Source organism: Eurypyga helias, unplaced genomic scaffold, assembly GCF_000690775.1.
Source record: "Eurypyga helias isolate BGI_N326 unplaced genomic scaffold, ASM69077v1 scaffold7485, whole genome shotgun sequence".
In the NCBI taxonomy this organism is placed as follows: Eukaryota; Metazoa; Chordata; class Aves; order Eurypygiformes; family Eurypygidae; genus Eurypyga; species Eurypyga helias.
In genome coordinates, this window is record NW_010249479.1 from 81,276 (window position 1) to 109,033 (window position 27,758).

At 52.2% G+C, this 27,758-nt stretch overlaps 1 protein-coding gene across 1 annotated transcript in view; it reads left to right on the forward strand.

Moving 5' to 3' along the window:
- Positions 1 to 16,696, forward strand: part of LOC104509431 (cadherin-23-like) — a gene marked incomplete at both ends in the record, with an annotated part of 77,020 nt that extends 60,324 nt beyond the window's left edge. The window contains 5 exon segments of the mRNA XM_010151371.1: positions 4,820 to 4,932; positions 6,970 to 7,158; positions 7,247 to 7,252; positions 15,724 to 15,873; positions 16,538 to 16,696. Of these exon segments, the coding sequence (XP_010149673.1) occupies positions 4,820 to 4,932; positions 6,970 to 7,158; positions 7,247 to 7,252; positions 15,724 to 15,873; positions 16,538 to 16,696 (617 nt within the window).
- Between the last annotated feature and the right edge of the window lie 11,062 nt (positions 16,697 to 27,758).

Sequence of the window (27,758 nt, forward strand, 5' to 3'; positions counted from 1 at the left end):
AGGAGGAACGAGCACTGTTACCTAGAGCAGCGTGTGGCGGCATCTTGATGTCACGCAGAGCGAAGAAATAAAGCTCAGGTTGTGATGACCCCTGGTCCTTTGGAAATAAGTTGTTCCCTTTGAATTTAAGCGTGGGGTGAGGTATCTGCCCTGGCGTGCTTCCCTGCGTAGCGCACGGGGGCAAAAACTCAAGGTGAAGAGCAGCGAGGTGGTCACGGCAGCTGATGGACTATTTATATGATGATAACTGTGTCTGTTGCTGACTCTATGAACCACATCCAACAGCATCTATTTCGGTGCCGAGGAGCCCTGACGGAGCACATTTTGATTAATAAATTATCCGGCGCAAGGTGTGTGATGGGTTCCCCTTTCACATCTCATGAAAGTCATCCGCTCCAAGTTCAGCGGCTTGGCAAGCCCGGGGCTTTTTGAGGATGTGGCTTCCCGGTACAAACAGCCCTTCGTGTAGCGGGGAGGGTGTGAGAAAATTCCCCTGCGTGGGGGAATCGGCCTCTCCCGGCAGACAGGTAGGTCTTCTCGGGAGCTAGGCAATAGCTGCATCTCTTCCTCCTACAGTTTTGAATGATGCCCACAAGCCAAAGGGATAGGGAGGAAGGAGGAGGAGACATCGGTGTCTTTTTTTTTTTCCTTTTTTTTTTTTCCCTGGGTTTGAGCCAGTATTTTTAATGGCCTTTTTAAACTGTGAGAGTGTTGGCTGAGGGTAATTAAACATTATGGCCCTCATCTATAAAACCCCTCGTTATAGCACTGTTTCTCCAAAATGATGCCTATGGCACCATCCGTTCCTCAATGAGCCTGGAAAAACACTCCGAATGGGCTACTGTCATCCGTCCCATTGTTCCCGACGCAGCGCCACTTTGGGCCCTGCCATCCCAGTCCCCTGCCTGGCCACGGTGGATGCAGGAGCTGCTTTTGGCCCTGTACCCACAGACGGATGGAGGGATGGGAAAGGTTTCCTTCTCCTTTTACCCATGTCATACCCAGAAGCTGGGCTTGTATGTCCTGAGCATCCTGCTCCCTGCCAGGTACGAGGAACGAGTCTGCTGGAAACGCATTCACGTTCCTGTCCCAAAGTTTTTCTTTTTTTATTGTTGCTCTGTCCTTTCCTCCATCTTTTTAAGTATTTAAAAACATTATCTGCTTTTCTTCTCTCTGCGCTCCCTTCTGCTGCTCAGCCTTTCTGCCACGTCTCTGATTCCTACTCTGGGTCTCTCTCCTGGTCTCCTTAGGTTTCCACAGGTTTCCGGAGTAGCAGGGGTGTAGAATAGGAGCCTGCCTTCCCCCCGCAGCCTGTCCCTCTCCAGAACATGCCGCCTCCTAAGCAGCCTCATGTTTATTTTCTGCACCAGGCCCTAGCCTGCGTTTCTTAAAGCCATTCTTGCTTTCCCAGCCCTTGAAAGAAGAGCTTCTCCTTTTACTGCTGAAAGACCCGTTTATTCCTTAGCTTTGTCTGCTCCATGCAATGGGGCTGGATTCTCTGGGAACATTCCACCTCCCTGGCTGGATGGGGAAGGAGGTGGAGGACATATAAGCCCTTGTTTAGCAGACACCGGAGCATGGTCTTGGGTTCCTTTCTCAAACTAGGAGCATGGAAATTAACTCCTTGGTCTCCACCTAGAAATACCTTGGAGGTTGGGACCAGGAGGAGCATTCCCGGAGAGAAAGGGCACAGATGGTTGCAGCTGGCAACCATAGAATCATAGAATCCCAGAATGGTTTGGGTTGGAAGGGACCTTAAAGCCCATCCAGTTCCAACCCCCCTGCCATGGGCAGGGACACCTTCCACTAGACCAGGTTGCTCCAAGCCTCATCCAGCCTGGCCTTGGACACTTCCAGGGATGGGGCATCCACAGCTTCTCTGGGCAACCTGTTCCAGTGCCTCACCACCCTCTCTGGGAAGAATTTCTTCCTGATATCTAATCTAAACCTCCCTGTTTTCAATTTGTACCCGTTACCCCTTGTCATGTCACTACAGGCCCTACAGGTCACCAGTGCGACCGGGAGCAGGATGGAGCAAGCGCTGGGAAGGGCGATGGAGCGGACAAATGGGTTGAAAGCCACCAGCCGGTCCGGACTTCTGCACGGCAGCTGGGGACTAAGCTGCGCTTAATCCAGGCTCGGCTTTTTAATGGGTCAGGAAGATGATGGAGAGAGAACGGGAGAACCAGGCAGGCGGGAGAAATGATACAGAGGTGGGGCGTGTGAGAGACTGGGGAGAGGGAAGGACAAAATTGGCTATTCTGGGGTATTTTTCCCTCGCTCTGAGGAAAGCGAAGACATGAGAAGATGATTAGAAATATTTTTGCAAAGAAAGCATCTCGGGGGAACGTGCATTGTTCGGCAGCACGAGGACTTCAGTGGGGATCACTGGTCAGAGGAATAACGAAGCGGTGGTGGGGGAGGCATTGTAGAGGAAATTATGAAAGCCCTCTGAGGGACAAGTTTGGAGACACCTCTTTCGCTTCGGAGGCTAATTTGCAAAGCTGGCAATTCTCTGCTAGCAGAAAGGCGCCCGGAGGGCATCAGATTCATATCTATCTGCCATCTGAGCAGTGCTGGGGAGGCTGAGCTAGAGAAAAGCCTCTGATGTGCAGCCTGGCGGGGTATTTGGGTCCCTAATTTATTCGTCCATCCTTCAAAAGATGACTGTGGTCAAATACGAAACACGTGCCCGTTTCTGGGACACGGTGCTCAGTTTAGTCCTTTGTGTCAAATTCCTGCCCTATTGACCCATTTCTACTAAAATCCATTGGTCTCTGCGTTTATGGATTCCTGTTAGCATGACCGTGTTTTGTGATTAAAAAGGTGTTTTATTACACTTTATATCAGGGGGAGTGTACCAAGATCGTCCTGATGCATAATCTTTACCATGGCAACATGGCATCCTGGAACATTTAAATCCCTTGCACCACAATTCAGTGCATCCCATGGAGAGTCCTTCAAAGCTGGTATTGGATGGCGTCTCCAAAAGAGTCAGCCGTAAATTACAGAGCAAAGGTGGGAAGTCAAGATGAAAAGCGAGGAATCGTCCAAGGGAGGAGATCAGAGATCTTCACGTATGGCAGCGAAAGTTAGATTAAAAAAAAAAGCAAGGCTGCTGCTAATATTTTAAGTAGCCACACATCAGTTCATTAGGCTGGCTAGCAGTCAATGGGCCATTTCGGATGGAGAGAAGAGAGGACCAAGGACAGAAATGGGAGGCGTTCCATCCGAGGGGAAGATAAAAAGGCTCGGGAAAGGTGTTAGGTGCACTTAGGGCTCTGGGAGAGAGAGGAGATGTTGGCAGCCAGTGGCTTGGGAAGGCCAGGGTGGCTCCCGGGGCTGGGTGGGAGGGGGGAGCTGGACCTGGAGGCTTTGGTCATCTTGTGAAAGGTGCAGCTGTGGTTAAACAGGGGATGGGAAGGGGGCAGGGTGGATGCTGAGTGATGGGAAACAACTTTATGCAGCAGTAGATCTACCTTGCAGCTCCCTTCCAGGGAAATGACAAATGTTGTGTGTGTTTGTTCATGCTGAGCTATATTAAGAAGACAGGGGATTTTTTTATTTTTGACTGGGGTGACTATAGCATACCTGCAGGGTTTCCTCACTCCCATTTGGGGATGGATCAGGGGTTTCTGCATTCCGTGATGCAAGGGGCCACATGCCTATGTGTGTAACCTCCTCCCTCATCACTAATTCAGCAGCCTCCTGTGGTATTGTGTCCCGCCGGTATCAGGTATCCCAGGCTCCACATACCAACTGCTTTCTTTTGTCTGGCTGACAGAGAGAGCGCTTGGGACCATCACAAGGGCATTCCTAGAGCGGGACATTAGTCTTTTTAGCATCTGCTGGCCGTGAGACTCAAGTGTTGTCTTAATCCTTTCTGGGTGTCTAATTCCAGAGGAGTCAGGCGGAGGATAGGATGCTGGTTGGGGGCAGCAAAGCCCTCCATGGCACCCTGTCTGGTAGCTTGCACGTAAGGATCAGCACAGAGGCCAAATTTGGCTCAAGTAGAGGAAAACGGCAGCTATATGGGGTCAATGCATCTGGCAAGAGCATAAAAGCAGGGCAAGTGCCTATAGTACTTATCCTAATACTCTCCCTGGCACCAAATACATCATCCAGCTCCCGAGCTGCGTGTAGCTTTTCTGATATTTGACAGATTTTTTATTCTTTCATTAACCTCCCCTGTCTCTCCTTGAATACGTGTGGACTTTTATCATCCTCAGCATCCTCTGCAAGAGACCCCACAGTTAAACTACTCCTTGTTATGCGAAGAATTACTTGTGAGCTTGATTCCTCTGCACCTTCCTCTGATTAGCCTGGACTGGTGTCCCTTAACTCTCATATTTTAGGAGAGAGGCTGTGCCCACCTCGGGGACATGGTGCCCTGTGAATGGGGGCAGTTGTTCAGAGGGAAGCACTTGGATTTGGTCCTAGCTTCAGCATATTTTAACTAAACCCCTCTGAAAGCCTGCAACCTTCACAATTTTATCGGCTGTTGGAAGGAAAGCCGAGTTTTGAGCCCTGAGCCAGGTGAGAGGAGGAGGAGACCGTTGCAGACATTCAGTTTTAAAGCGCATGGAGTGCAGGGTTCGCAGAGTCCGCTGCAGCCTGTGCCCAGCTTGCAGCTCCTGGCCTGGCAGCGGGTATGCCCTGTAACACCTCTCTCTTCCAAGCACCAGGTCTGGTCACGCATGGGGACTGCCGAGGGGAAGAGGCTCGTGTCTTCCCGCTTCTCCCTCTGCGTTATCCCCCGCGCTATTTGGCATTGGCTATCCCAGTCGCTCCTGCTCACGCTGCCTCTTACTTTTCACAGGTAACACCAACAGCATCTTTGCACTGGACTACATCAGCGGAGCCTTAACCCTGAATGGGCCGCTGGACCGGGAAAACCCCTTCTATAGCGCTGGGTTCATCCTCACAGTGAAGGTGAGACCTCTTCTACCCAGGAGACGCTCCAGCAGAGCGGGACTGGGAAGTCACCCTGTTTGGGGACGAGTCCTTCAAGGTGGAGGCACAAACCTGGGACATGTTGCTCCTGTGGGCATCCGGAGTCATGATGTCCTGCTTCCTGGCCAAGCCAAGAGAGAAGGTTTAACACAGCCCCCTTGTATGGTGGCCCCAAATGTGGTTGCCTCTATATGGATGTTTAAGGTCATTTTTGATGCCCTGCTTGGCCTCCCACTAGATCTCCCTGTGGTTGTACCTGCTGGCAGCATGCAGATGCCCTGGGATTGCAAATAACGTGAGACACCTACACACTCAGGCACCTGAATTGTGCCCACATGTGCCTGTTTCCCACCTTTCCCCCAAAAAACCCCCAGAAAGCCAGGAATGTTTTGTCATGTCAGCAGGCAGTGATGTACCAGAGCATCGTCCGCACCTGCCCGGCGTGGGCAGGCACGAGGAGGGAGTGATGCTGGAAGTTGCCTCCTCAAGAAAAGGCACTGGAGCGTGGTCTTCCAGCCCCACCACCCCACCTGAGAGCCGCTCCCCGACTCCGCTCACAGCCCTATAATTAAAATCAATACCAAGCTGGGCAGCTGGTTGGAAACACGTTGAGCAGTATAGATTCTGCTGGGCCGGGATGGGGAAAAATCAGCATTGTAGGAAGGGTCATTGATTAAGAGGGCAGCAGCCAGCTCATCAGCTTATCGTTGTGGCAAGTGCAATGCTTTGTCGGGGGGAGGCAAGAGGAAAAGAAATTGCCCCTCGTGGTCCCGGGCAGAGGTCATGCTGTGTGGCGTTATGCACGGGGAAGAGATCTGCAGCCATCCCTAGTGTCTCTTGGCTTGGGTTTTTATAGTTTAAATTCAGTAGGAATCGAGGAAAAGAGGAAAAAAACATCCGCACGTTGTCTGTTTTTAATAGGGCCAAAAATATCTGTTTAATCTTGGAAAGGTTCGTGAACCTGAAAACTTGCCCGTTTTCCAGCCTGCATGATAATGGAGTTCCAGCTACATTCTGTTGATCCGATAGATTTTTATTTCCTCTCCCCACAAACTTTGCATCCTCCCGCAAACGCCAACTCTGTGCGTCCTGCATCCCCGGGACCCAAAATGTTCCCTGCTGCTCTCGTCCTGGAGCACGCAGTGAAAATACAGCTGGATTGCTCCTTGTTCGGATCAGCCTGTTCTGCTGGTGTGTGCAGAAGCGGTGAATAGCAATGAGCCGTGTGGGTCGTGTTAGCGTTGCTTTTCTGTGCCCACAGCAAAGCAAGATTATCCAAAGGACAAGAGGAGGGACTCCGCTTCAAAAGGCTGTTTCACAAGTCTTGCTTCTCTGGCAATAAAATCTGCGCTTTTTCCTTTTGGGAAAGCAAAATTAAAGTCCTTCTGGAGACAGAGGTGCGATACGGAGTCATGACTCAGCTCTGTATTTAGACACGTGTTGCCAAACCTATTTTAAGGGCTAAATCTTGTTTTCCTCTGTTGCCCTAGTTTTCTGTCCCTTCAGCAGTATTAGGGTGCTTAGCTGCCTGCTCCTGGTCCCACCTCATGAGATGGCAGAGAAACAGGAGTGCTGTTTGCTCCGTCGTGGCTTCCCTTATTTTGAGGACTGTCCCCCGCATCTCACAAGGCAGTTTTTTGGTTTATATGCTTTTGGGCAGGAAAATCACCTATTCATCCCCCAGTGTGACTCTCTGAGTCCTGACAACCTGTTGCATGATAGAGCCAAGTGGGAACTTTGGCCACACACACCCCAAGGGAAACGTTAAACCCCTGGGAAGGGAGCAGGTTTGTGAGAGTGCCGTGGGTCTGAGGGAAGAGCTGGGTGAACATCAGTGGGTGTTAATGGGTCAGCGGTGTGGAAAGGTGCTCAGGGTTAAGCGGCAATGGCAGAACCAAACGAGCGCCCTTCCTTGGCAAAGCGGAGGTGACAAAAGCTGCAAGAGTCTCTGATCATGGCATGTGCACGTTTACATTTATTCTTTGATAAAGGCTGCCCTGTTCTCTCTCCTTGCAGGCGACAGAGCTGAACGATGACCGCACACCCTCCAATGCCACCGTCACCACCACCTTCAACATCCTAGTTATTGACATCAACGACAACGCGCCCGAGTTCAACAGCTCGGAGTACAGCGTGGCCATCCCGGAGCTGGCCCAGGTGGGCTTTGCCCTTCCCCTCTTCATTCAGGTGCAGGACAAAGACGAGGTGAGATCTCCCCTGCTGCAGGTGCTTCTCCCCATCCGCTGTAGGGTAGCGCTGGTGTGGTTTTTGGGGGGGTGTCGAGAAGGATAAGTCACTCGTTAACCTGTGATGAGGTGAGTGGTTCTCATAACCATTTTTTCAGCTCTTACTGCTGCCCTTGCTCCACTCACTCGGTCCCCCGAGTGCAGCCACCCTCCCCAAAGCACAGCGTGCACGTGAATGCAGTCAGCATTGCACGGCCACCGAGAGCCAGAAAATAGGATTGTGCGGGACGCGTGTTCTCGCCCGCTTCCGAGGGCTCTTGTTGGGCACCCTTTGCCAGTCCGATTTAGAAAGGCAGGAGGTTTTCTGCTGGGCTCCCATGGGAACTGCCGGGAGGGGAAAGGATGGACCCCATGCGCTCCCTGCCTTGGTGGGATGAGTATTGCTGCCATCTGGGGAGGAGGTGAGGGATCCTCGGGGCTGGAGGAAGCGTGGAAGAACTAGGATACCGGCTCATCGCTGCAAATGAGCCGGCAGCGTTGGAGGCTTGTTCCTCCCCCGTGTTAGCAGAGCTCCTATTTATTACGCGCCGGTCCGTGCCACGTAGGGATTGCAGCATGTTTTCCAGCCCTGGGCTTGCAACCTTCAATTACTCTGATTATTTGACTTGTGCAGTTCACGTCTGGCTGCTTCGGTGTGCTGGTACCCTCCAACCCCTCCGCGCTGCCTGGTGTCTGCTTTAAACAAGTGCTGACACCTCATGGTGAACCTTCCAAAATCCCTCAGAAAGGCTCTGGCTGCTGAGGCTGCAGGCTCCTGCCATCCCTATTGCTCTTCAAACCGAGCGAGAGACAAGGGGAGGGGGTTTGTCAAAATAAATGGCACTGTCGGGGTGTTTTCCTGACACTTCAGGTAAACAATGTGATGGCACTGAGGAAAACGCAACGGAACGTCTTCCCCTACCCCCGAAATCCCGGTGGGTTGGTTAAAATGTATATCTTCTAGGATGCCTTTGCTGGCTGGAATGATGGATTTGCTTCTTCCCAGCCCTGGGTGGAGTTCACAAAGTCTCATAAAGCCACCCAGAAATCCCATTCTTTTCATGTGAAGTGATTATGACACAGAACTAATAATCTACTTGTGACATGGTGTCACCATCCGAGAGTTATGAGTTCAGCCTGAAGAGGTGCAGATGAGCTATTAAGCAGATAAAGAGACTGTTTTTTCTTGAAAATGTCAATTGCTAATAAAGAAGATATGGATATGACAGATGCTTAGGATAGTTTCTGAATAGAGCCGCTGTCGTGCTTTCTGAGAGATGTCAGCAGATCCGTTCTTGAAGGGCATTGTAACACTTCTGCTTGTGCCAGAAGGATGAAGGATCTGTCATTATTTCTGGTTAAAAGCTCATTTTACTGGAGAGACTCCCATTCAAGAATTCACTTTTCAGCCTTGCTAATTTTAAAACGGGAGAATAAAAAATAGCCTTGCCTTCCCGATCGCCCCAGCAAAAAATAGACTCATTCTTTTGGTGTATTTCTTTTAACTTCCTGAGATTTCCCCAAAAGAATTGGCTGAGATTTTTAAAACTGCTGAGAGAGGACCTCTTCTGCTGAGGGAGTCTGAAGGAGTTTTACTGTACGTGTCTTTGGAGACCGTCATATTAGCATGGATTGCTGTGACCGTAGCATTATTTTCACTGATAAGAAGCACAGGAGAGATGATGTCTTGGAATATCTGGAGGGAGAAAAGTTATAAGCAGTTGGGTTGGTTTTTTTCCGGCATTATCCTGCAGTGGATCTTTCTTATTTCCCCTCGTGGATTCTAGCAACTGGATTAACCATCAGGATAGCACTTTGGGGGGAAAAAGATGGGGAGAGGATAAATACCCAGGTCATCAAAAAGATGTGTATGAGATAGAAGTGGGACTGCATCTGCAGCCAGGCTTGTGCTAGCGCTGCTTCCCGGGCAGCGTACTTACAGAAGTCCCAAAACCCTCAAATGTGTAGTAAAAAAACTTACAGAAAAGGAAGATAGTGATCAGCCTGACGGTGATATTTCGGATGCACAAGCACCTCGTGAGAGTTGCGAGGCTTTTACAAACCGTCTGGATTTGAGGTGCAGTGGAGGTGGTGCCAGGCTCTCTCGGTTCTCTGTGGGTGCAGGGATGGAGGGATGGGACGGCAAGGACCGAGCAGGCAGAGATCTGACTGAGGACGTGGCTGACAGAAGCTATTTCACCAAGGCGGCCGTCATGCTGGAGATGACACAATTCATTTGTGTAAGGGGCAAAGGAAAACAAGAAGAGAATTATACACGTCGCCGGGGAGAGCAGCTAAAGAAATAAATGAGAGCAGATGGATAGAGACACATGAAATCAAAGCTAGAGTCCTCAGGAAGACCACTCTGCTTGCGTTTTGTCTCCTTCCTCCCAACCTGTGTCACCAAGTCCTGAGAGAGCCCCTTGGCAGGTTGTTTTTTTTCTTGAGCCAAGCCATCCAGCCTTGTCCTAGCCCCTCCAATAAATTTTGACGCTGTTCCTTCAGCCCTCACGCTTGTTGAGATCCTGCTTGGATGGAGCAGCCCCCACCTGAACCTTGCTCCACGCAGGGGGTCCCACGGGGTGGGGTGGCTTTGGGGAACCTGCCTGCCATCGCACCTCGGTTGTGTCTTTGTAGAGCTGGGGAAAGGAGCGTGGCGTGGGTCTGGCCCTTAAGACACGCTGCGTGGGCTGCCGAGGCCATTAAACAAGAAGGTGTTTTGTAACCAGGCCCACGCGGCCTTTGCAAATGGTGGGTTTTTTGGACTTTCTTTCTTCTGGTGTGTTTTGCACAAACTGAAATGATGGCTTTTTGAAGGAGTTAGATTAAACGATTCAGCAAAGCACTTAAAAATGTATTTAGGTGGCACACAAGACCATGCCTGAAAGCATGTGCTTGGCTTTAGCTCTGTGTTTAAGTGCCTTTCTGGAGCCAGGCTGGCATTAACCCCTTAGACAAGGCAGCTAAGCGGTGCCTCCTAGGAGAATCCCTTTCCTCTGAGTCCGTCCCTTGCAAACTGCCGGCTGCCATCCCTCAAGCACGGCCGTGCTCCGAGAGGAGCCGGCTGGGGGTGCACGGTGGGATGTCGAGGGGGCGCAGCCGGCTTGAGCTGAGATGACCCCAGATAGGGATTTGGGGTGCAGCCAAGAGGTGTTCAACAGGGTGCGCTGGTTTGGTTTTGTGCGTTCTCTACCGTTTATGGAAAACACCTGAAGGCAGGAGAAACACAGGGTTGGCACAGGGTTTTGGACCTGGCCTCCTATGGACCAAGAAAAAAGCATTAACCTCTGGCAGATAGGCAGCAAACCACTTGAATACCTTTCCAAAGCCATTTGGGAGCTGCTTATGAAAGTCTGTGGAAGTTTCCCAGTATTTAGACCAAGCCTATCCTCAACTGGACACCGCAGAAGACCGGAATGTATATACACGCCGAGGCTGGAGTTGGATCCTCGTCTCATTCACAACAGATCAGCACGGACAAATAAATCCCATGTGTGAGACACAAGATTAAAGCTTTGAATTACCCAGTTTTGCAGGAAGGCTTGTTTCCCAGCTGAGAGCAAGCGCCCCAAGCCGTGGAACAAGCTTGTCTTAATTCGTAGGGCTGTTTAGCTCAGGCTCATCTCCTCCAAGGCTGGCTGAGGTAGGAGACAGGGATATCCTTTCTGGATATGCTGGCATTCTACAGCCTGGTGGCTTGATGCAGTATTTGAGGGAGAAGGCAAGGGTTTGGTCGTGCAGAAAAAGGAGTGGGGCATCATTCAGGGCATCCCCATTTCAGCATCCCGTGGCTGCAAGATCCGCAGAGGTGCATTAAGAGGAACAGCAGCATAGATACCCAGGGCACGCCAGAGAAACCAGCTCTTCTACCAGTGGCTTTCCCTTGATTTTCCTTGACGCGGTTGACTGAAGAGGAAGAAAAGTGCAGAGGCTGTATAAAGCAGAAGTATGATGGCCTGACATTTTAAAATAATTTGGAAACAATTCTCCAAAATCAGCATATTGAGGAAGATAAATGGGAAATTAAAAAAAGAAAAGAAAATCCAGGCCTTGGGAATACATGGTATTTGTTGCACAAAGCTACAGCAGAGCCTCTCACAGGGACATCGTATGTGCCCATGCGTGTGCAGGTGCAATATATGAATCATCCCTAGAATATATATGCATATGACAGACACGCACGCTATAAATATGATCGACACGGCAAGGAACTGTAAAGGGGAATTGACGGCGCTCGAGTATTCTCTCCCAAAAGTGCCAGCTGCCAGTCGGGCTGAATTAGATTTCACAGGGGTTTTTGCAATACATGGAATTCACCAGCAAATTACCCTTAAAGAGGGAAAATCAATCATTTGGAGCAGAGATAAGCTGAAGGCGAGGCAGCCTCGGATTGATCCTGTCTGTGCAAGCGTGTGTGGAATTCAGCAGATAACCTGGGGAGAACGGGGAAGGAGAAAACTCCTCTTGGGAGGGGGGGAGCGGGCAAGGACTGCCACGTAGGATGGACAAAAAGACAGGAGAAAAGAGCTGCCAGTGTGGGGAGGAGGATCGGAAAGGCTGGGGAGCATTTTGCTCCAGGCATCCTGCATCACCCATGACCCCAGTGAGGTCCTTAGGGACGCAGGGGACAAGCACCCATGCATCCCTCAGTGGGTCAGTGATGCTGGGAGCGAGCGATGGGTGCTGGGAGCAAGCAGCGGGAGCGGGGAGCCTGAGCTGGCTGGGCAGTGGGAGAGTGGGAGAGAGGCAGGCAACTCCGGAGGGGCTATTCAGAGCACTTGAGTTAAATGCCTTGAAGTGGGTGGAGAGAATAACCCTCTTTATGCCTTGTGTTTTCAAAGGAAGGATTAAGCATTATTTGTCTCTGACTAGCTAGAACCAGGCATAAGTTATCCAAGCTCTACAAAGACGCACTAAATGCCCTTAAAAAAATAAATAAACACTCTTTTTTTTTTTACTCCTTCCTCCTCCACCACCACTCCTGAACTCTCAGCACTTTCCTTCCTTTGCAAACTTGCCAGAATGAGGGATATTAAACACTCCTCAGCTTTTTTGTAGGTAATAGCCCGTGCCTAGAAAGTGGTTGGGAGGAAAGCTGGAGTTAGTCTGGATTTTGTGCTTCACAAGGCAGGGCTTTCCAGTTTGGAAAAGCAAGATGCAGCTGAGCTAGGGAAGAGGGAACTGATAGGAGCCCTGTACTGAGGCAGCATGGGGAGAAGAAAACCGAGGATCCCAGGCTGCTTTTCCCAAACCTAACTAACTTTGTGCTGAAAATTATTCCAGGCCACCGCCCTACCTATGCACCTCAGTGATTTTGGGGAACGGTATGGTGGAGGAAGGGTTGCTTGCTTGTCTAGGGAGCTGTGTTTGGGTTTTTTATTTACTTTTTGAGGTTTTATGTAGCCATCGGTAAGTGATGTTAAATACTTGCATTGGCTGGTGGAAGGCTGAATGATTTCTGAAGCACTTCCATGAGGAAGGGGCTGGGTGGGAGCAGGAGTGATGAGTGAAGCCAGTGGGCGATGTTGGATGAAAAAGCAGGGATAAAGCTTGTGATCCATCCTCAGTCAAGGCTGGAAGAGCTGATGTGGCTGCTCCCAGCGTCCTGAGGTGAGAAGGGGTTCCCTGCTTCGTGGTGAACCATTCCCTGTGAGCACGTCTTGCAGGTTGGGAGAGCAGAATTTTGGCTGTGATTCATATCAGGTGCATGAGCATGTCCCACGTGGTTCCAGGGAACTCGGGAGAGACACACATACCCACTCCCTGGCATTTGGCAGCCTCATGCCTGAGCTTCTGCCCTTGCCTGCCGGTCCGTGCTGCGCTAACTGTGCCCACAGACGGTCTCCCCTCTGCTCCAACCCCCTGAAATTTAAGGGGGAGCATTGGGCACGTGGGGCTGGCAAACAGGACGGTTACAAACTGGTCAGATTTGAAGCGTTTGGGGTAGATCCGTCAGCGATCGTTTTCGCGGACGTCGGGTATCGGCGTGAGGTTGATGCTGGCATTGTGGCAGCAGGGACACAACGCGGCTCCTATTACACGCTCCGAGGAATACGCACGCGAAGAACAAAGTCATAATTATGCCCAACTGCAGCGACGATTGTCTTTTAGCTGAGTTGACATGAAATTTCCATCAGTCGCGGCGCTGGCTACGGCTGGGAGGAGGTTTGATTGCGAGGAAGGAGGCAGCGGGCAGCAGCCTCGAGCCGCAGCGAGCGCTGGCCCCGCGTGCTGGCACGGGATGAGACGAGCTGGGAAACACGCGGCCGTGTCCCGGCTGTCGTGCAATAGCGAACTTCCCTCCGAAGCCTGTTTCTTTATGGCTCAATTTGTTTCGGATGGAGGGTGCGTGCAGATGGGTTTATTATTGTAGGGTTGCTAAGCTTTGGCAGGCTCCTCGTTAATTTATGCCTCTAAACGAAGGCAAAGGAGCCAGTTTGTCTTCAGAGATGGGGAAAAACCCTCGAGCCATGCAGGAGCTGGTGGGTAAGGGGTTGGAGGGGGGGAAACGAGCACGGGTTGTGCATGGAGAGCTCACCCATGCATCCCATCCTCATCCTTGGCACTGCGGAGATGATGCTCGGCCGTGAGCCCACCACCGGCACCTTTGCGAGCCGGGGGAGACCGCGCTTGTTTTTCTCCTTTACAAACACATTTCAGATCCGTTGATTGCTCTGGGTGGCGGGAGCAGGCAGGAAGGGGTGAGAAAAATGTAAGCAGCTCCCTGTGGCTTCCTCAGGAGTGGGGGATACTGGCTTCGAGCCGGGCTGAACCAACCCCTTCTGCCGGGCAGCTGATAACAATTTGAATATTCAGATTTGCTTTCAGCCATCCGCAGGGGGCTTGCAGGCTCCGGGAACGAGGAGCAAGGAAAGCAGCATGGGGGCAGAAACAAAAAAATAAATAGCCGAATAAATATATGAATGGCAACTCGCAGCAGCCCTCCTGAGAGGCAGATGTATTCCCCTTCCCCAGGCCTCACACGGGGAGACTGAGGCACTCAAGGGGCTGCTAATTAGGGATGGTGGGTATCTGGAGGCTGATCTCCTTCCCCAGGTGGAGAGGAATTAATCCACCCGTCTCTCTTCCCGCAAATACGTGGATTTCTTTTGATGTTTCAACTTTTATCTCATGCCTCCAACAAACTCACTCCTCTCTGGCTTCTGAGAAAATCCCTCGCATCTCGCTGCCACAAAAGGTGCTTCTGCATAATGCAGGGAGGGCACTGGGCCCTGGGAGAGACACCGAGGGCTCGGCAGCGGAGCTGGGCAGAAATTCCTCAATGAAACGGCTTTTTGTCGCCGGCGGAAAATGGTTGTTTGTTACAAATTGGCATCTTAAGGACAGGGTACGAAATAATGGCTTGGGTAGTGATGCTTCCTCCTGCCGTTCTCCATATCCTCTGCTCCCAGGCTCTGTACCGGTGTTGGGGAGCATCCCTCGCTCATGCCAGGGTTGCCACTTCCCAGTTTGCCAGCAAAACAGCTTTTGGAAGGAGTTAAGTCTGCCTGGAGGCAGGGGGTCCCTTTTGTTCCCTCTGTAGGGGTGCTTGCTCCCTGTTGTCCCAGCTGAACTGGGCTCCTGGAGCAGTGGGTGCCCTTGGGGCTTGCTCCTGCTGTGTGGCTCTGCCAGAGATGCTCAGCTTGTCCCCAGCTCCGTGGGCTGCCGGGGGTGTGGGGAGGAGGGCAAGCAGGCATTCTGCTCGTGTCGCCGGCTCTCGGCGGTCACGCTTAGCCAGCTTTTGCTATTAGTGCCCCTTCGTGCATTTAATTGGTCCCTTTTTCTGATAGGAGGGAGGTCATTCGGGGAAAATTGGAAATTCGGCTCTGGCAGCTTCTGAACTTGTTTTTCACGTGCTCTGCTGAGCCGTGGTTTGGGAAGGGGTGCCGTGCCTGGAGTGAGGGTCCTGAGATGCTGCTGTTGGTATGTCGGTGGTTGTGGCTCTGCCAGCCAGGTCTTTGGAAAGGAGGAGTTTTCCAGTTCCCAGTTTGAGCTATCTTACTGGAAAGAGCCCTCTGCTTGAGAGAGACACCCGTGCTGTGCCCCCAACGATGAAATCCCAGTGCGTGATGCCCTACGCGGTGCATGGATCTCAAAACAGTAAAAGAGATTTTCCCTCCTGCCGCGTGATGTGCAGGTTTATCCCAGGGATGCATTCCTTTCATGTGAACGTAGATTTTTTATAGAATGGGTGCACATGAAAAGAAGATTTATAGAAATCATATGCATTTAACACCCAGTAAGTGTAATACAGCACAACAAAGAGCGCTTAAGGTTGGTGCTGAACCCCATGGCTCAGTTAACCAAACCCAAGCAGAGGAACGCTTCCCTGCTTTTTCAGTAATTGTATTTTTACGTGTCTGAAGGCAAAGGGCTTGCCCAAGCTGCTGGCGCTGGCAGGCTTGGGCACGATGCACAGGGTTTGCAGCGGGGCTGGTGCTTTCATCCTGCGCTCGCCCCCCATCCATCCCCCGGTGCCTTACCCAGCTGCTGTGCTGGGCCCTTCCTCCTTTGTCACTGTCAACCTTCCTCTCTCCTTTCCCAGGGACCCAACAGCGTTTTTGAGGTGTACCTGGTGGGCAACAACTCCAACCACTTCATCATCTCTCCGACCTCCATCCAGGGGAAGGCAGATATCCGTGTCCGTGTGGCCGTGCCCTTGGACTTTGAGACCATTCCTCGCTACGAATTTTCGGTAGGGCTGCACCCCTGTGCTCTGTGGGACATCTGTATTTTTAGGAGTGACCTAAGAGTGACCATTAACCAGGTTTCTCTCTTCCTCTTTCTAATCCACACTATGAAACTCCAGAGCATTACAGTATGGCCAAAACAATTGAAATAATAATATAGAAAAGAGGGGGCGGGGGTGAAGGATTTGCTCTGTGCCTTCTCAATCTTTCCAGCATGCAGAGGCTCAGCTGCAAGACCTTAAGCGGAGCGTGTTCCCCCTTGCTACGACGTGGGGCCGTAAAAGCTTTATAGTGCGTAAAACTTTGGTTTAAGTGCACCTGTTAGGCACCAAAGCTCTCTCCAGCTTCGTCCCACGCTCTGCCTGAGCTGTAACTCTCAAGGAAGGCAAAGCAGGCTCATACCGTGCCGGCAGTGCTCATCCTGGCAGAGGGGCTTTTGTACACTGGTGGGGGAAGATGAACAAACCCCTTCCTACCCGCTCTCCAGGCTGTGGTGGGGTGAGGGATGGGGCTTTTTTCTTCTCTCCATGTTTTGGTGCTTAGCACTGAGCTGGCTCATCCAGTGGGGGAGCTCAGGAGAGCGTTGTTTTCTCCAATAAAGGAAAATAGGTAAGTCTCCCAAGCTTGGCAAACAGTGTCTCCAACCCTTTGCTTCCCATCTCTGCCCAGCTCTTTGCAAACGAGAGCATCCCAGACCATGTCGGCTTCGCACGCATCAAGATTAACCTCATCAACGAGAATGACAACCGCCCCGTTTTCAGCAAGACCCTGTACAATGTCAGCCTCTTCGAGAACGCCACCGTGGGCACCACCGTCCTCCAGGTCCACGTGAGTAGGAGCATCCCTTCTCTCTGCTCAAGGCCAGGCTGGACGAGGCTTGGAGCAACCTGGTCTAGTGGAAGGTGTCCCTGCCCACGGCAGGGGGTTGGAACTGGATGCGCTTTAAGGTCCCTTCCAACCCAAACCATTCCATGATTCTGTAAGTCCTTGGCTCTGTGGTGTCATCACCAAGGGATGGACTGGGGAACTTGGTAAGGGAGCAGTAGGAGAAGCTGGCGGTGGGGTGGGGTGTAGCCCTCCCATGGGCTTTTAGAGAAGATAGCTTGACCTTTCCTGGTCTCTGGGTGATGTGTGTCATTCCCACCACACCAGGAGCTCAAGGAGAATCCTGTGCTGAAAGGTCTCATCTGCCAACAGTGTCTTCTCCTCCAGATACTGATCCAAATGGTCATGGTCTTGTCTGTCCCTCCTCCTCACTGCATGGCATCCACCAAGTGTTTCAGTTGTGTACATGGCTTGTGTCCCTTCGCGTATTCGCTGCCTCTCTCTTGCCTTAATCCTTATGGCCAAAGGTGCTCTGGCACATAGCAAACTTGGTCTCTTCATCAGTGAGAGTGAAAGCCCAACATTTATCTTTCAGTGTGGGTTTTCTCACTGCCTCGTTTGGAAGCATCATCTTCCTCATCCAAATTGAGGTCAATTGAGCCAATAAAAGATGGGAAAAGAGGGGAATGACTGTATTTAGCAGGGTGTGGGATTAAATGGCTGGCAGCTGATCGGCGGTGGAGCAGGCAGAGGTGGTGACGATAGAGGGGCATTTCCAGAGGGCTCGTCCCTCCTGCCTGTGTTGGTGGGAGCACCCAAAATCCCCGGCGAGAAGATAAGTTTCCCGGGGCGCGAGGGCGATGTCGGTCGCTGTCAGTGCCGGTGCGGGGCACAACAAGAACCAGAACAAAACCCTGTGCTGAAAAACCATCTAAATAGAAAGCAAAGCTCTTCTGGGATGTGAAATATCAAAGAGGGGAGCGTCAGCGCTCCTGATAGGCTTGGGATGTGTTACTACTGCTACCATTAGTTGTAGATGAATTTCTTGCCCTCCTGGCTCTCACTTTGCTCCCACTCTACCGGGATGCAGCCCCTGGTCGCCCAGGCGTGCCGATCCAGAGAATAAAAGCCCTGACAAAAGGGTTGGGTGCATGCGCCTGTGCGTAAGTGTGTTTACTCTACAAACAGATGGTGTGAAACTGTATAGAGCCCCTGAGCTGTTCCCATCTGACAGTTATTAATATTTCAAGCAGATGTTTAGCTAGTCAGGCCATCAGACACTAAACAATGAGATTGTTACTGCGTCTCCTCTTTCCCCAACTTCCAGCTATGCCAGCATTTCGGAGCGAACGCAAAATGCCAGGAGTTGAATCTTCTATGATAAATCAGAATGGATGCAATTAGCACTGAAATCCAGATTACCCTCCCAGCTGATCCCAGACTTTTAACAACCTTCATAAAGTACCAGCTCCTCCTGCTGCTGCTGCTCACCTTTGAGATGCAGCCCCTCTGCTCGCCTCCACAGCGCTGCCCGTCTGGTTGAGCCTCTCCAACTGTCCCACATGCTGCAGACAAAAAATCTGCTTTCCTTGCTAAGAAATTCCTCCTTTCCTTTTTTTCCCCTTCTTTTCCACTTGCCTGGGAGATCCTTATTGGCTATTCACCCAGAGGGGTTAGGGATGGGTTTTTGAAGAAAGCCTGGCTAGCCACAGGGACTGCCCACTTCTTTGGTGGCCGCTGTATGACATCCTCATGAAAAGGGACTTTTGTTGGCTCCCCCTTTGCTCAGTTTTTGCGCCGTCCTTTTGGAGGAGCGATGGGTTTCTAGGGTGCTAAGAACAAATCAGGAGGTTTATGAGTTTGGGATGAATAGGGGAGCACATGGGCTGGGCGAGTGGTTGCCAAAGGGTGGCAGGAGGTTTCCCTCCAGCCGTTGCTGGAGATGGCCAAGCGCAGTTGGCAGGGCAGAGCAGCTCCTTCCCAGCAGGGAGGCAGGCAGCTAAAACCATGGAACCGAGGCAATGGGAGATCCCTGCTGCCCAGCCTCAGGTCCTGGGGAAGGAGGAGAAGTTACTCCAGAAGACCCTGGGCTGGTTGCCCATCTTCCCGCGAGTGCTTCCCTGCTTGTCCCCCTTGGCTGTGTGTGGCCGGGTGGGCTTAGGCGAGGGGAAGGGGGTTCTCTGTGACTTGGGAAGAGCAGTGAGCCTGTCTGACCGAGCAAGCGTGCCCCCCGCTGCAGCCCTTTCCTCGCTGCCCTCTGCTTGGCCAGCTGAAAATGGAAAGGGGGAAAAAAAAAAAAAGAGCAAGCCGACTTCATTTGCAGTGACAAATGGCCATTCTTCTCTGCAGCCTTTCAGCTCCTAATGTCAGTGACAGCCGAGAAACACTGCCTGTTACACGTATAAATCAACTGTAAAACAACCCGAAGTGCAGGCAGCCAGCAGGGACCCAGAGCTGCTGCCTGCTTTCCGCTCTCTGCCTTTTTCCCTTTGCCCAGGGAAGCGTGGGCTCGGATACGCACCCCTCCGTCTTCCTGGGCACATCTTCTCTGGCACGGCACAGCCTTGTCCGCCCTCTAAGATTTTGTTTGTCTGCTCTTTGTTCTCTGTTTTGCATTCCTTCCATCTCCCTCTCTGTCCATCCATCCATCCATCTGTTTAATTCCGCCCATGGAATGCATTTATCATATAGATTCAGGTAGTCATTCGCTTGCATCAGAACATCTGGAGAGTTGAGGCTTCGGAGGAACAGCTCCTGCTGTGCGCAGGGAGCCCGCAGTACACCCGAAGGCAGCATCCTCTCCCTCCTCCACGCTCCTCACCCATGTGATAAACCCCTTAGGCCAGAGATTTCTTGGGAGTCTGCTTTTGTGGCGACCAGCTTGAAGGAGTCCTTAGTCCAGCCAAAGCTTCCAGGTTGCCCCGTAACCTAAATCATTGGGGTTTGGGGTTACGTGTGCGTTGCAACCCAACGGCTGAACGGAGGGCAGAGCGGGCTGTCGGGGGCTCTGCAGTTGTTAGCGGCCTCTTGCCATGCAAACTTCCTTTCTCCCTCGCTCCCAGCACTGCTGTGCCAGGGAAAGCCGGGCTGGAGAAGCTCAGAGGTCCCGCACAGGTTCTGCAAGGCTGGGGTGAAGCTGGCGGGGGGGTGGGGTGACCAGAGTTCAGCCTGAAGATATGGACAAGTTCTGCCCCAGCTACCCACAGATATTGAAATATTATTTTTTTTTTCTGAAACAACTGGCCATGAAGCCTTTTAATAACATAACAGAAAAGGTCAGAGAAGGAATTTCACACTTCTTGAGCAAGCAGGCAGCCGGTATAACTTCATGCCTTCCAGGAATGAGAGGCAGCGAGATCATACACTGCACCCTAAATTAACTGGGGGTCTGGCACCCCCAGCCAAGTGCTGCCTGGGCAGCTGGGGGCTTTCGGTGGGCACTGGCTTTCCCATACGTTGGGGAGCATGCTGGAAGGCTGAGCCCCGGAGAAGTGCTGCCTCCAGCACCGGGCAGAGGGCTCAGGGCTGTGTGCCGTCAGAAGCCCTGGGGTGTCAGGGGGGGATGAATGGCCGTGTTCAGCTGCAGCTGTGGTGGGTTTAGCAAACATCTTCCAAAGCAGATGCCAACAACTGGTTTTCTCCTGGGGGTGAGAGGAGCAGGAGGGAGGAGGGGATCTCCAGCCCTGTCTGTCCCAGCTGAGATGCCCAGTAGCTGGAGGAGAGGATGAGTTGCTACAGCAGAGACACATCGGCAGGTCTCAGACCAGATGGAGGATAAATCTGTTGCAGAGAGGGACAGATAAAAGGGCATGGTACGACATCCTTGCCACTCTCTAACAGTATCAGAGCAAGCCTTGCAGGGAGTGAGCTCTGGCACAAATGGTGACATTCCCGGGGAAAATCACCTGTACAGGGTGTGAGCAGTTGTGTGGGAGAAGGAAGTGAGGAGTGGGAGACCTGGAAGGAATGCCTTCTGCTATGGGATGGAGCACTGGGCAGGGAGCGAGCTCAGGGGGGACTTCGTGGGGTCAGTCCATTGGCCCTGTCTGAGTCCAGAGACACCAGAAGCCCTCAGATACATGTCCCTATGCTGCTGCTACTCTCCGTCCTGCTCCAAGCTGCCTCATTGCCAGGAGTAGGGAGTCCTATAGCTCCTTCACAAGCCCTTGTGTAGCACGTCAGCTGAGACAGGAGCAGAAAGAAAAGTCTCAGGGTCCCATGCCCGATGGCTGCAAAGAGGACAGATGGTGGTGAGGCATCAGAGCTAGTTGTTCAGGTCTCTGCTCCTCCTTCTCCCATTCACGGAGGGTTTGAAAGCCATCCCGTGGGCTCTCATCCCATTAACTGTGGTGGGGGTCCCACGAGGAGCTCTTCTGTGGCCTGGGGAGAGGCATTGGCACTAGATGGATCTTTCAGCTGGGAAACTTTTTCAGATGGAAGGAGCTATGAAAACATGTCCTTGCTTCTGGGGTCACCAAGACCCTGACCAGCTTCCAGCAAGTTCCCTCAGTCAGGGAGAGGAGCAGTAGGGGTTCAGTCCAGCGTCCCCTCCTGTCCTTTCAGTGATGCTCCGGGTCTCTGGCACCAGTCATGCCCCTTGCGCGAGGATGCTTGGCTGGGAAGAGCAGGGAAGGTGTGAGCGTGTGTTCACACCTGTCACACTGAGCCTGTGCCATGGCCGGGTCCTGACGCCCCACGAGGCTGCAGGGTCTGAGTGCCGTGAGGGGTGGGGTGGAGAGCACGGTGCCCCTCCAGAACTGCCGTTAGACACTGCTGCTTTGACAGCGGCTGCCACGAGCCGGGGTCACTGTGGCGCTGACTTCCCAAAAACCAGGGACCTGCACGGTGGCATAGCTACGTGCCTCGCTCTCTGTTGCTGAGGTATTTGCTAGAGCTGGAGGAATGGGGAAGGGGCCTAAAATGACCCGGCAGGAGGTAAGAATTAAGGAGCGGGAGGTCTCCTTAAGCTCCTCGTACCCTACAGATCTGCACAGCGAAGTGCTCCTGAAAAGCTCCGATAACCAAAATCATTAAAGCCCAAACAAACCAAGAGTAACTTGTTTTTAACACAACAATGCATTTGATTTGCCTTGAAGGGTCTGGAGAAAAATGATTCTGCAGGGAAGTGTGGAAAGTAATCCTAGCTTCATGATCCCTCCTCTCCGCTTTATTCGCCCCGGTCTGGCTTGACTGGGATCGGTCGCTGCGGGCTCCGTCAGGCTGGCAAGCAGGAGCGGAGGGGTTGGCAGGGGGTGCATTACCCCCACGCAAGCATGTCTCAGCAGAAGCGTTAACCCCTGCGGTTCCTGATGCTCTCCTGCCACCTATTCCTTACTCAGGCTAGGACAGATGAGCCAGCTGCCCATTCAGCCACCTCTCTCAGACCAGCCGTGCTTTAAAAATAGCATCAGTGCCTCCCTGGGATGGCTGTGTAGAGAATCGTCCCAAACCCTTGCTGAGTTAGCGTCTGCCTTCTCCCAGGGACATCCTCTCCCGCATCCTTGCGAGGTTACGTTCCTTGCCTTGCTTTGACATCCTCCTTAGCCAGAAACACCTCTGGTTTGGGATGGTGCTGGGTTTTCCCCTGTGACAACCACCCTCAAGAGAAGTCGGAAGGGGTTGTTGAGGCTTTTCAGGGCTTTGGAATGTTCCCCCCCCACATGACATTTTGGGGCAAGCCCGCTGGTGTGCTTTCCAGAGTTGTCTTTTGCAGACCCTCAGGAATAGTCCAAGCATCTCCAGCAGTACGTAGACCTCAGACTAACCCAGGGTGCCTGATTCAACCCTCAGGCAGCGATTTCAGCGTGGGAATGATTTTCTGTAACTTGTGGTATGCAGCAAGGCAGGGGAAATCAGCACCGCGTTCCCTCAGGGCTTGATAATCTGAATCTGTACGACAGTCTTGTGCTTTAATAAATGCCACTTTCCCTTTGTTTTTCCTGAGATTCAGATTATATTTTCCAGATTATTTTATGGAGGAGAGGGAAGAGAAGATCCCTCAGTCTTTTTTGCAAATGCATTAGCCTATATATTCTCATATACACATGCATATATACATAAAACTTAATATATATTTTCTGGTTCCACATTGCTCTCTGCTAACCTCCGTAGATTGCCACCTCCCTGATCATCGTCCCCAACACATCCATTCACCTGGATTCTCATCTTCCTCCTCTCTGCCACTCAGCTTCCTCAGGAGAAACCTTGTTAGTAAGAGCCTAATGAAGTAAATGCACTAATTAACCTTCCATTACTCTCCTCATTAAGGCAACCTTTAATTTGGTTGGCAAAGTTTCTCTCCTTTACCTCCCAGCTGTCAGTTTTCTTCTGCTTCTTCGATCTTTCTTTGGCCTCACATCAGGGATGGGAAAATCGATCCTGGCCTGATTTTCTTTCCCCTTCGTCCCAGCCAGCTGTAAACGCCAGTCAACAAGAAAGTAATAATGTAGTTTTCCCACCCTGGGAAGGAGAGTTGCAGACATCAATAAGCACCTATTTAAAATGCAAATTGCTTTCTCTATCAGCTGTCAGTCTGGAGTTTGGCAGGGGCAGGGGGATGCCGTGGTCAGTGGGATCCGGGTTTTGCAGGAGTCTCGGGGTGGCTTTGGGGTACCCAGGAGGATGGAGTCCCTCTGGGTTTGTCCAAATCCAAGTGCACGTGGCCGATGCGGGTGGGATGGGGCTTTGCAAACCTGGGGGTTTCCTCGGGTTCCCTGCGCAGCCTTCAAGGTCTCGCCCACCCTGTGTCCCTCCATCCCTTCGGCCAAGGGCACGCGCTATCCCCTAACGTCTGCGTAGCTGCCGCCGTCTTTTGTTTCTTGATCTCCAGAGCTTTTCTGTCTTCTCTTTCTTGGAGAAAAAGGGAGCACAGGGAGCAGAAATAGCCCGGGATAAAAGGCGGTGGTTGTAGAGGCTGAGCTTTGAGCTGCTGGTGAGCGAGATGCTGCCCAAAGGGGCTCGCCCTGAGCTGTGCTTCTCTCTCACATGGTGATGGTGACTGTGTGGACCTGCCTGGAAGGAAAGTCTGCATCGCTCTGGATTTTGGGGAGGTTGCATGGAGTAAGGAACATGGCCAGTCAGAGCGGGGCGTGAGGTGGGGAGATACCTCGCAAATCAATGGAAGGATGACAAGGCTTCCAGGGGTGAGTATGCTCTTGACTTCTGCAGGGAATCAGGTGGGAGATAAACCATCCCCTGGCCCATCCACGGCTCCTGGGCCACTCTCCCAGTGTTAGGAGTGGAGCAGCCCATCATGTCACAGCACATCAGCGGACAGTAGGAGAGCATTCCTCCACCCTCTGATGAGGATAGCACAGGGCTTCTCAGTCTTTTCCAGCTGATTGACCCTCTAAATTTGGGTCAGGGGTTGAGTTTGTGTCCTGCTCTGCGGGGATTCACCTACTGCACATGTGTTGGAAGGAACTTGCACCTCCTCTGCCTTCCCACATGGGTTTGGGGAGCACAGGTTGGTCAAACACTGGGAGAAGAGGACACCCAGGTCAGCCTCCGTCCTTTCTTTCTGCTTGAAGTGAATGTAAAATGTATCCAAAAGCCCTTGCTGGAGAGGATGAATGCCAGGCTAATGCCAGGGAGAACTGGGTGGTCAGGCACGGGGAGAGGACACTTAGGAAAGCAGGAGGGAGATCCTAGGACACTGGTGGGAATGTGAAAACCTGCTCATTGACAGGTCATGGAGGCTGGAGAAGGAGGGGAACTCCCAGCTGGGCACTTCTGATGTCCTTCAAGCCTGGTCTTTGTCCCTCCTTCCAGACCTTTTCCCCTCCCCTGGCCTGCACAGCTCTCCCTCCCCGTTAGCATCTTAATTGATCTTGTTGTTCTCAACCCCCCACCCCACTGCTCCAACTCCAGCTATGCTTAAACAGAACAAAATCTCTTCCAATTTCCCCACCGCTTAAAAGAAAATTGAATCCTTTATCTGCGAGAGGAAAACCGCAAATACATGAAGCAGTAAATAGTTAAATAATCAAAGCAGACAAATCCAAATTGCCTGGAAAGTTAAACATGAATGGCTTGTCTTCTTCCTGCGTGCTTCTCCTCCTTTTTTTTAAAAAAAAAAAAAAAAATTAAAATATGCTTGCACTCCTTGTTCCTGTTCTAATCAATCCAGCTCTGTAAATAAAGGGGAGGAAGGAGTTACCAGGTAGCAGCCTGACTGACGGATCTGAAGTCCTCGTCTTTTTTCAGGGCCCAGTGCTCTTTGGCTGTGTTTATCTCTTTAATCTAAATATCAATCTGTATGACCGAAATGGGGTGGAATGGGAATCATGACAGCCCGAGCGCTGAGGAGAGAGACACTTATTGCAGCCTTTGCAGCCGCTCCCTGTCCTGATGGAGCTGTCAGGATAAATGCACAGCTCAAGTGCAGCGTGGGGGGAAAAAAAACCAAAACAAAATCACAGTCCCCCCCCACCCCTCCTAAAAAAAGCCAATCTAGCCCATGAGATGGGAAAGTAAAACATGGTACAAATGCAGACCTGCTTCTGTCTGCTTTGAGCCCTGCCAAGCAGAAGCTGGAAGCAGGATAACCCCCACGCATCCCAGTGTTCCCAGTAGGAGACGGGGTTGGGTGGTTTTCCCTTGCTGCTGGTTTTGGCTGGCGATCTGGGAGGCGGCTGGGAGATGAAGAGAGAAGTTTTCCCGAGGTGCCGTGCGAGCACCCCGGCTTCACACGTCCTTCCCAGATGTCCCTTTAGGGCACCTGCTATCTCCACCTCCAAATGACTTCTCCCAGCAGCTCCACCATGCTTTCCCACCCGCAGAACTCTAACAGAGCCACCATTCCTGGGATTTTAGTCTGTTTTCCAAACTGGCAACTCCCATCCCCCAGGCATGCGTGGGGTATCTCCCCACCTCACGCCCCGCTCTGACTGGCCATGTTCCTTACTCCATGCAACCTCCCCAAAATCCAGAGCGATGCAGACTTTCCTTCCAGGCAGGTCCACACAGTCACCATCACCATGTGAGAGAGAAGCACAGCTCAGGGCGAGCCCCTTTGGGCAGCATCTCGCTCACCAGCAGCTCAAAGCTCAGCCTCTACAACCACCGCCTTTTATCCCGGGCTATTTCTGCTCCCTGTGCTCCCTTTTTCTCCAAGAAAGAGAAGACAGAAAAGCTCTGGAGATCAAGAAACAAAAGACGGCGGCAGCTACGCAGACGTTAGGGGATAGCGCGTGCCCTTGGCCGAAGGGATGGAGGGACACAGGGTGGGCGAGACCTTGAAGGCTGCGCAGGGAACCCGAGGAAACCCCCAGGTTTGCAAAGCCCCATCCCACCCGCATCGGCCACGTGCACTTGGATTTGGACAAACCCAGAGGGACTCCATCCTCCTGGGCACCCCAGAGCAGCCAGGGCTGATTCCTCCGGCAACGAGCTCCCATTCAGATCAGGGTGCCCTTAGCTGATGCGATGCTGTGACAGAAGCAGTGTCACCCCGCGGGCAGATGACCTTGTGCAGCCCCTCTTGCTGCTGACGAGCTGCTGTTGGGGTGTTAAGGGGGAGCTGATTTACCTAAATGGGCATCTGGGAGACATGAGATGTGTAAATCAACCTCCTGAGATCCGTCGCACCATCCAGAGGCCACTGCTGCCTCGAGCCATAGGCTCTGCTTGATCTTCCCGAGGCTGGCTGCTGTGTCCTGTAACCAAACCTCTTTTGGTACCACTGGTGACAGGAGTGAAGCCAAGGCTCTCCATCCCCTAAAACGCCCTCGAGAACTGGCTGCTTGCTTCTGACTGAGACCTGGGTGTAGTTTCCAGCTCCTAGGGAGGAAGGATGTTGTCTTCCTAGACCTCAGCCTACGGCTTCTGGACCACAGTTTTCCTTGGGCTGAACAAAGAGCATCCATGTTGCTCTCTTTGGGAATTCCTCTGCCCGGCAGGGATGTGTTTTGGGCGTGCTACCCCTTGCTGACAAACTAAAAAGCCCGCTCTCCGGCTGCGTTTGCTTCACACTCGGAGCAACCACAGGCCGCATCCTGATTAGGGATGAATTATCTTCATTCCTCCTGGACAAAGGTTGTGCTTTGCTCTTCCCTTTCTCCAGACAGGGATGCAACATGTTTATGTCCATCTCCAGGCAAGGATCTGTTTGGCTTTTCCCTCCTCATTTGCTCTTGTCCCCCATCTCTCTGCTGCATCCCAGTTGATGCTCATCACCTGGATAAAATGGAGTTGCAGGTGATGGGAAGCGTGACTGGCTTCCTGGAGCTCTTGCAAACACTCCAGAGATCATTGGGGATTTATATTTCCTCCACCGGACTTTGACCTTAATTTCTTCCATTTTGCTGGGCTGTAAAATTCATTAGAGACCCAACAGCAAAGTGATTGAGATGTCAAGCCAGGCAATTGTGTGGTTATTTAATCTATCAGATGTGCCGCTTGCCATTTAGGTGGACAACAGGAGAATATGAAATCAATACGGCTCATTAGCGGAGTACTCGCGCCCAGCTCCGGCGTGGAGCTCCGGTCAAACCCGCCGAGGCAGGCGTCTAAATGGTCTCGGTGTCACCTTGCCCGGCGCAAACCCACGCCGGAGGCGTTCGCTTCCCTCGCTCGAGGGCCGTCTCCTGTCGCGTTTTAAACCCGGGTCTGCTGGAGCTGGAGCCCGGCTACAGTAAATTACTCCCCGCTAAATCGAGGCTGTCCAGGCAAGTGTTAACCTCGCTCGCAAGGAGCTGGTGTTGCTGGGAACGCTGTTATAAAACACAATCAAGCAGGCTGTTGTTTTCGCCGGTGGCTGGCTGAAGAGGTGGGAAAAAAAGCTCTGCAATTCCCAGGGGGGTTGATTGGCTATTCCTTCCCCCTCCCCAGCCAGACTCGGCACAGCCCTCTGGGGTCATTAGCGGCGATTCAGCTCCCCGGCTCCTTTCAGACCCCGCGGTCCCGAGCTGCTGGGGAAGGCGGTGGCGGTGGTACCCCGGCATCGTCCCGGTTCTCCGCTCCCGCCTCCCTCCTTCCCGGCTAATCACACCGCTGGGCTCCAGTGCGGCAGGGCCGGCCAGCCGCCTGATTGCCACCTCCTGCCGGGCCACCGCTCTTTTAAGGC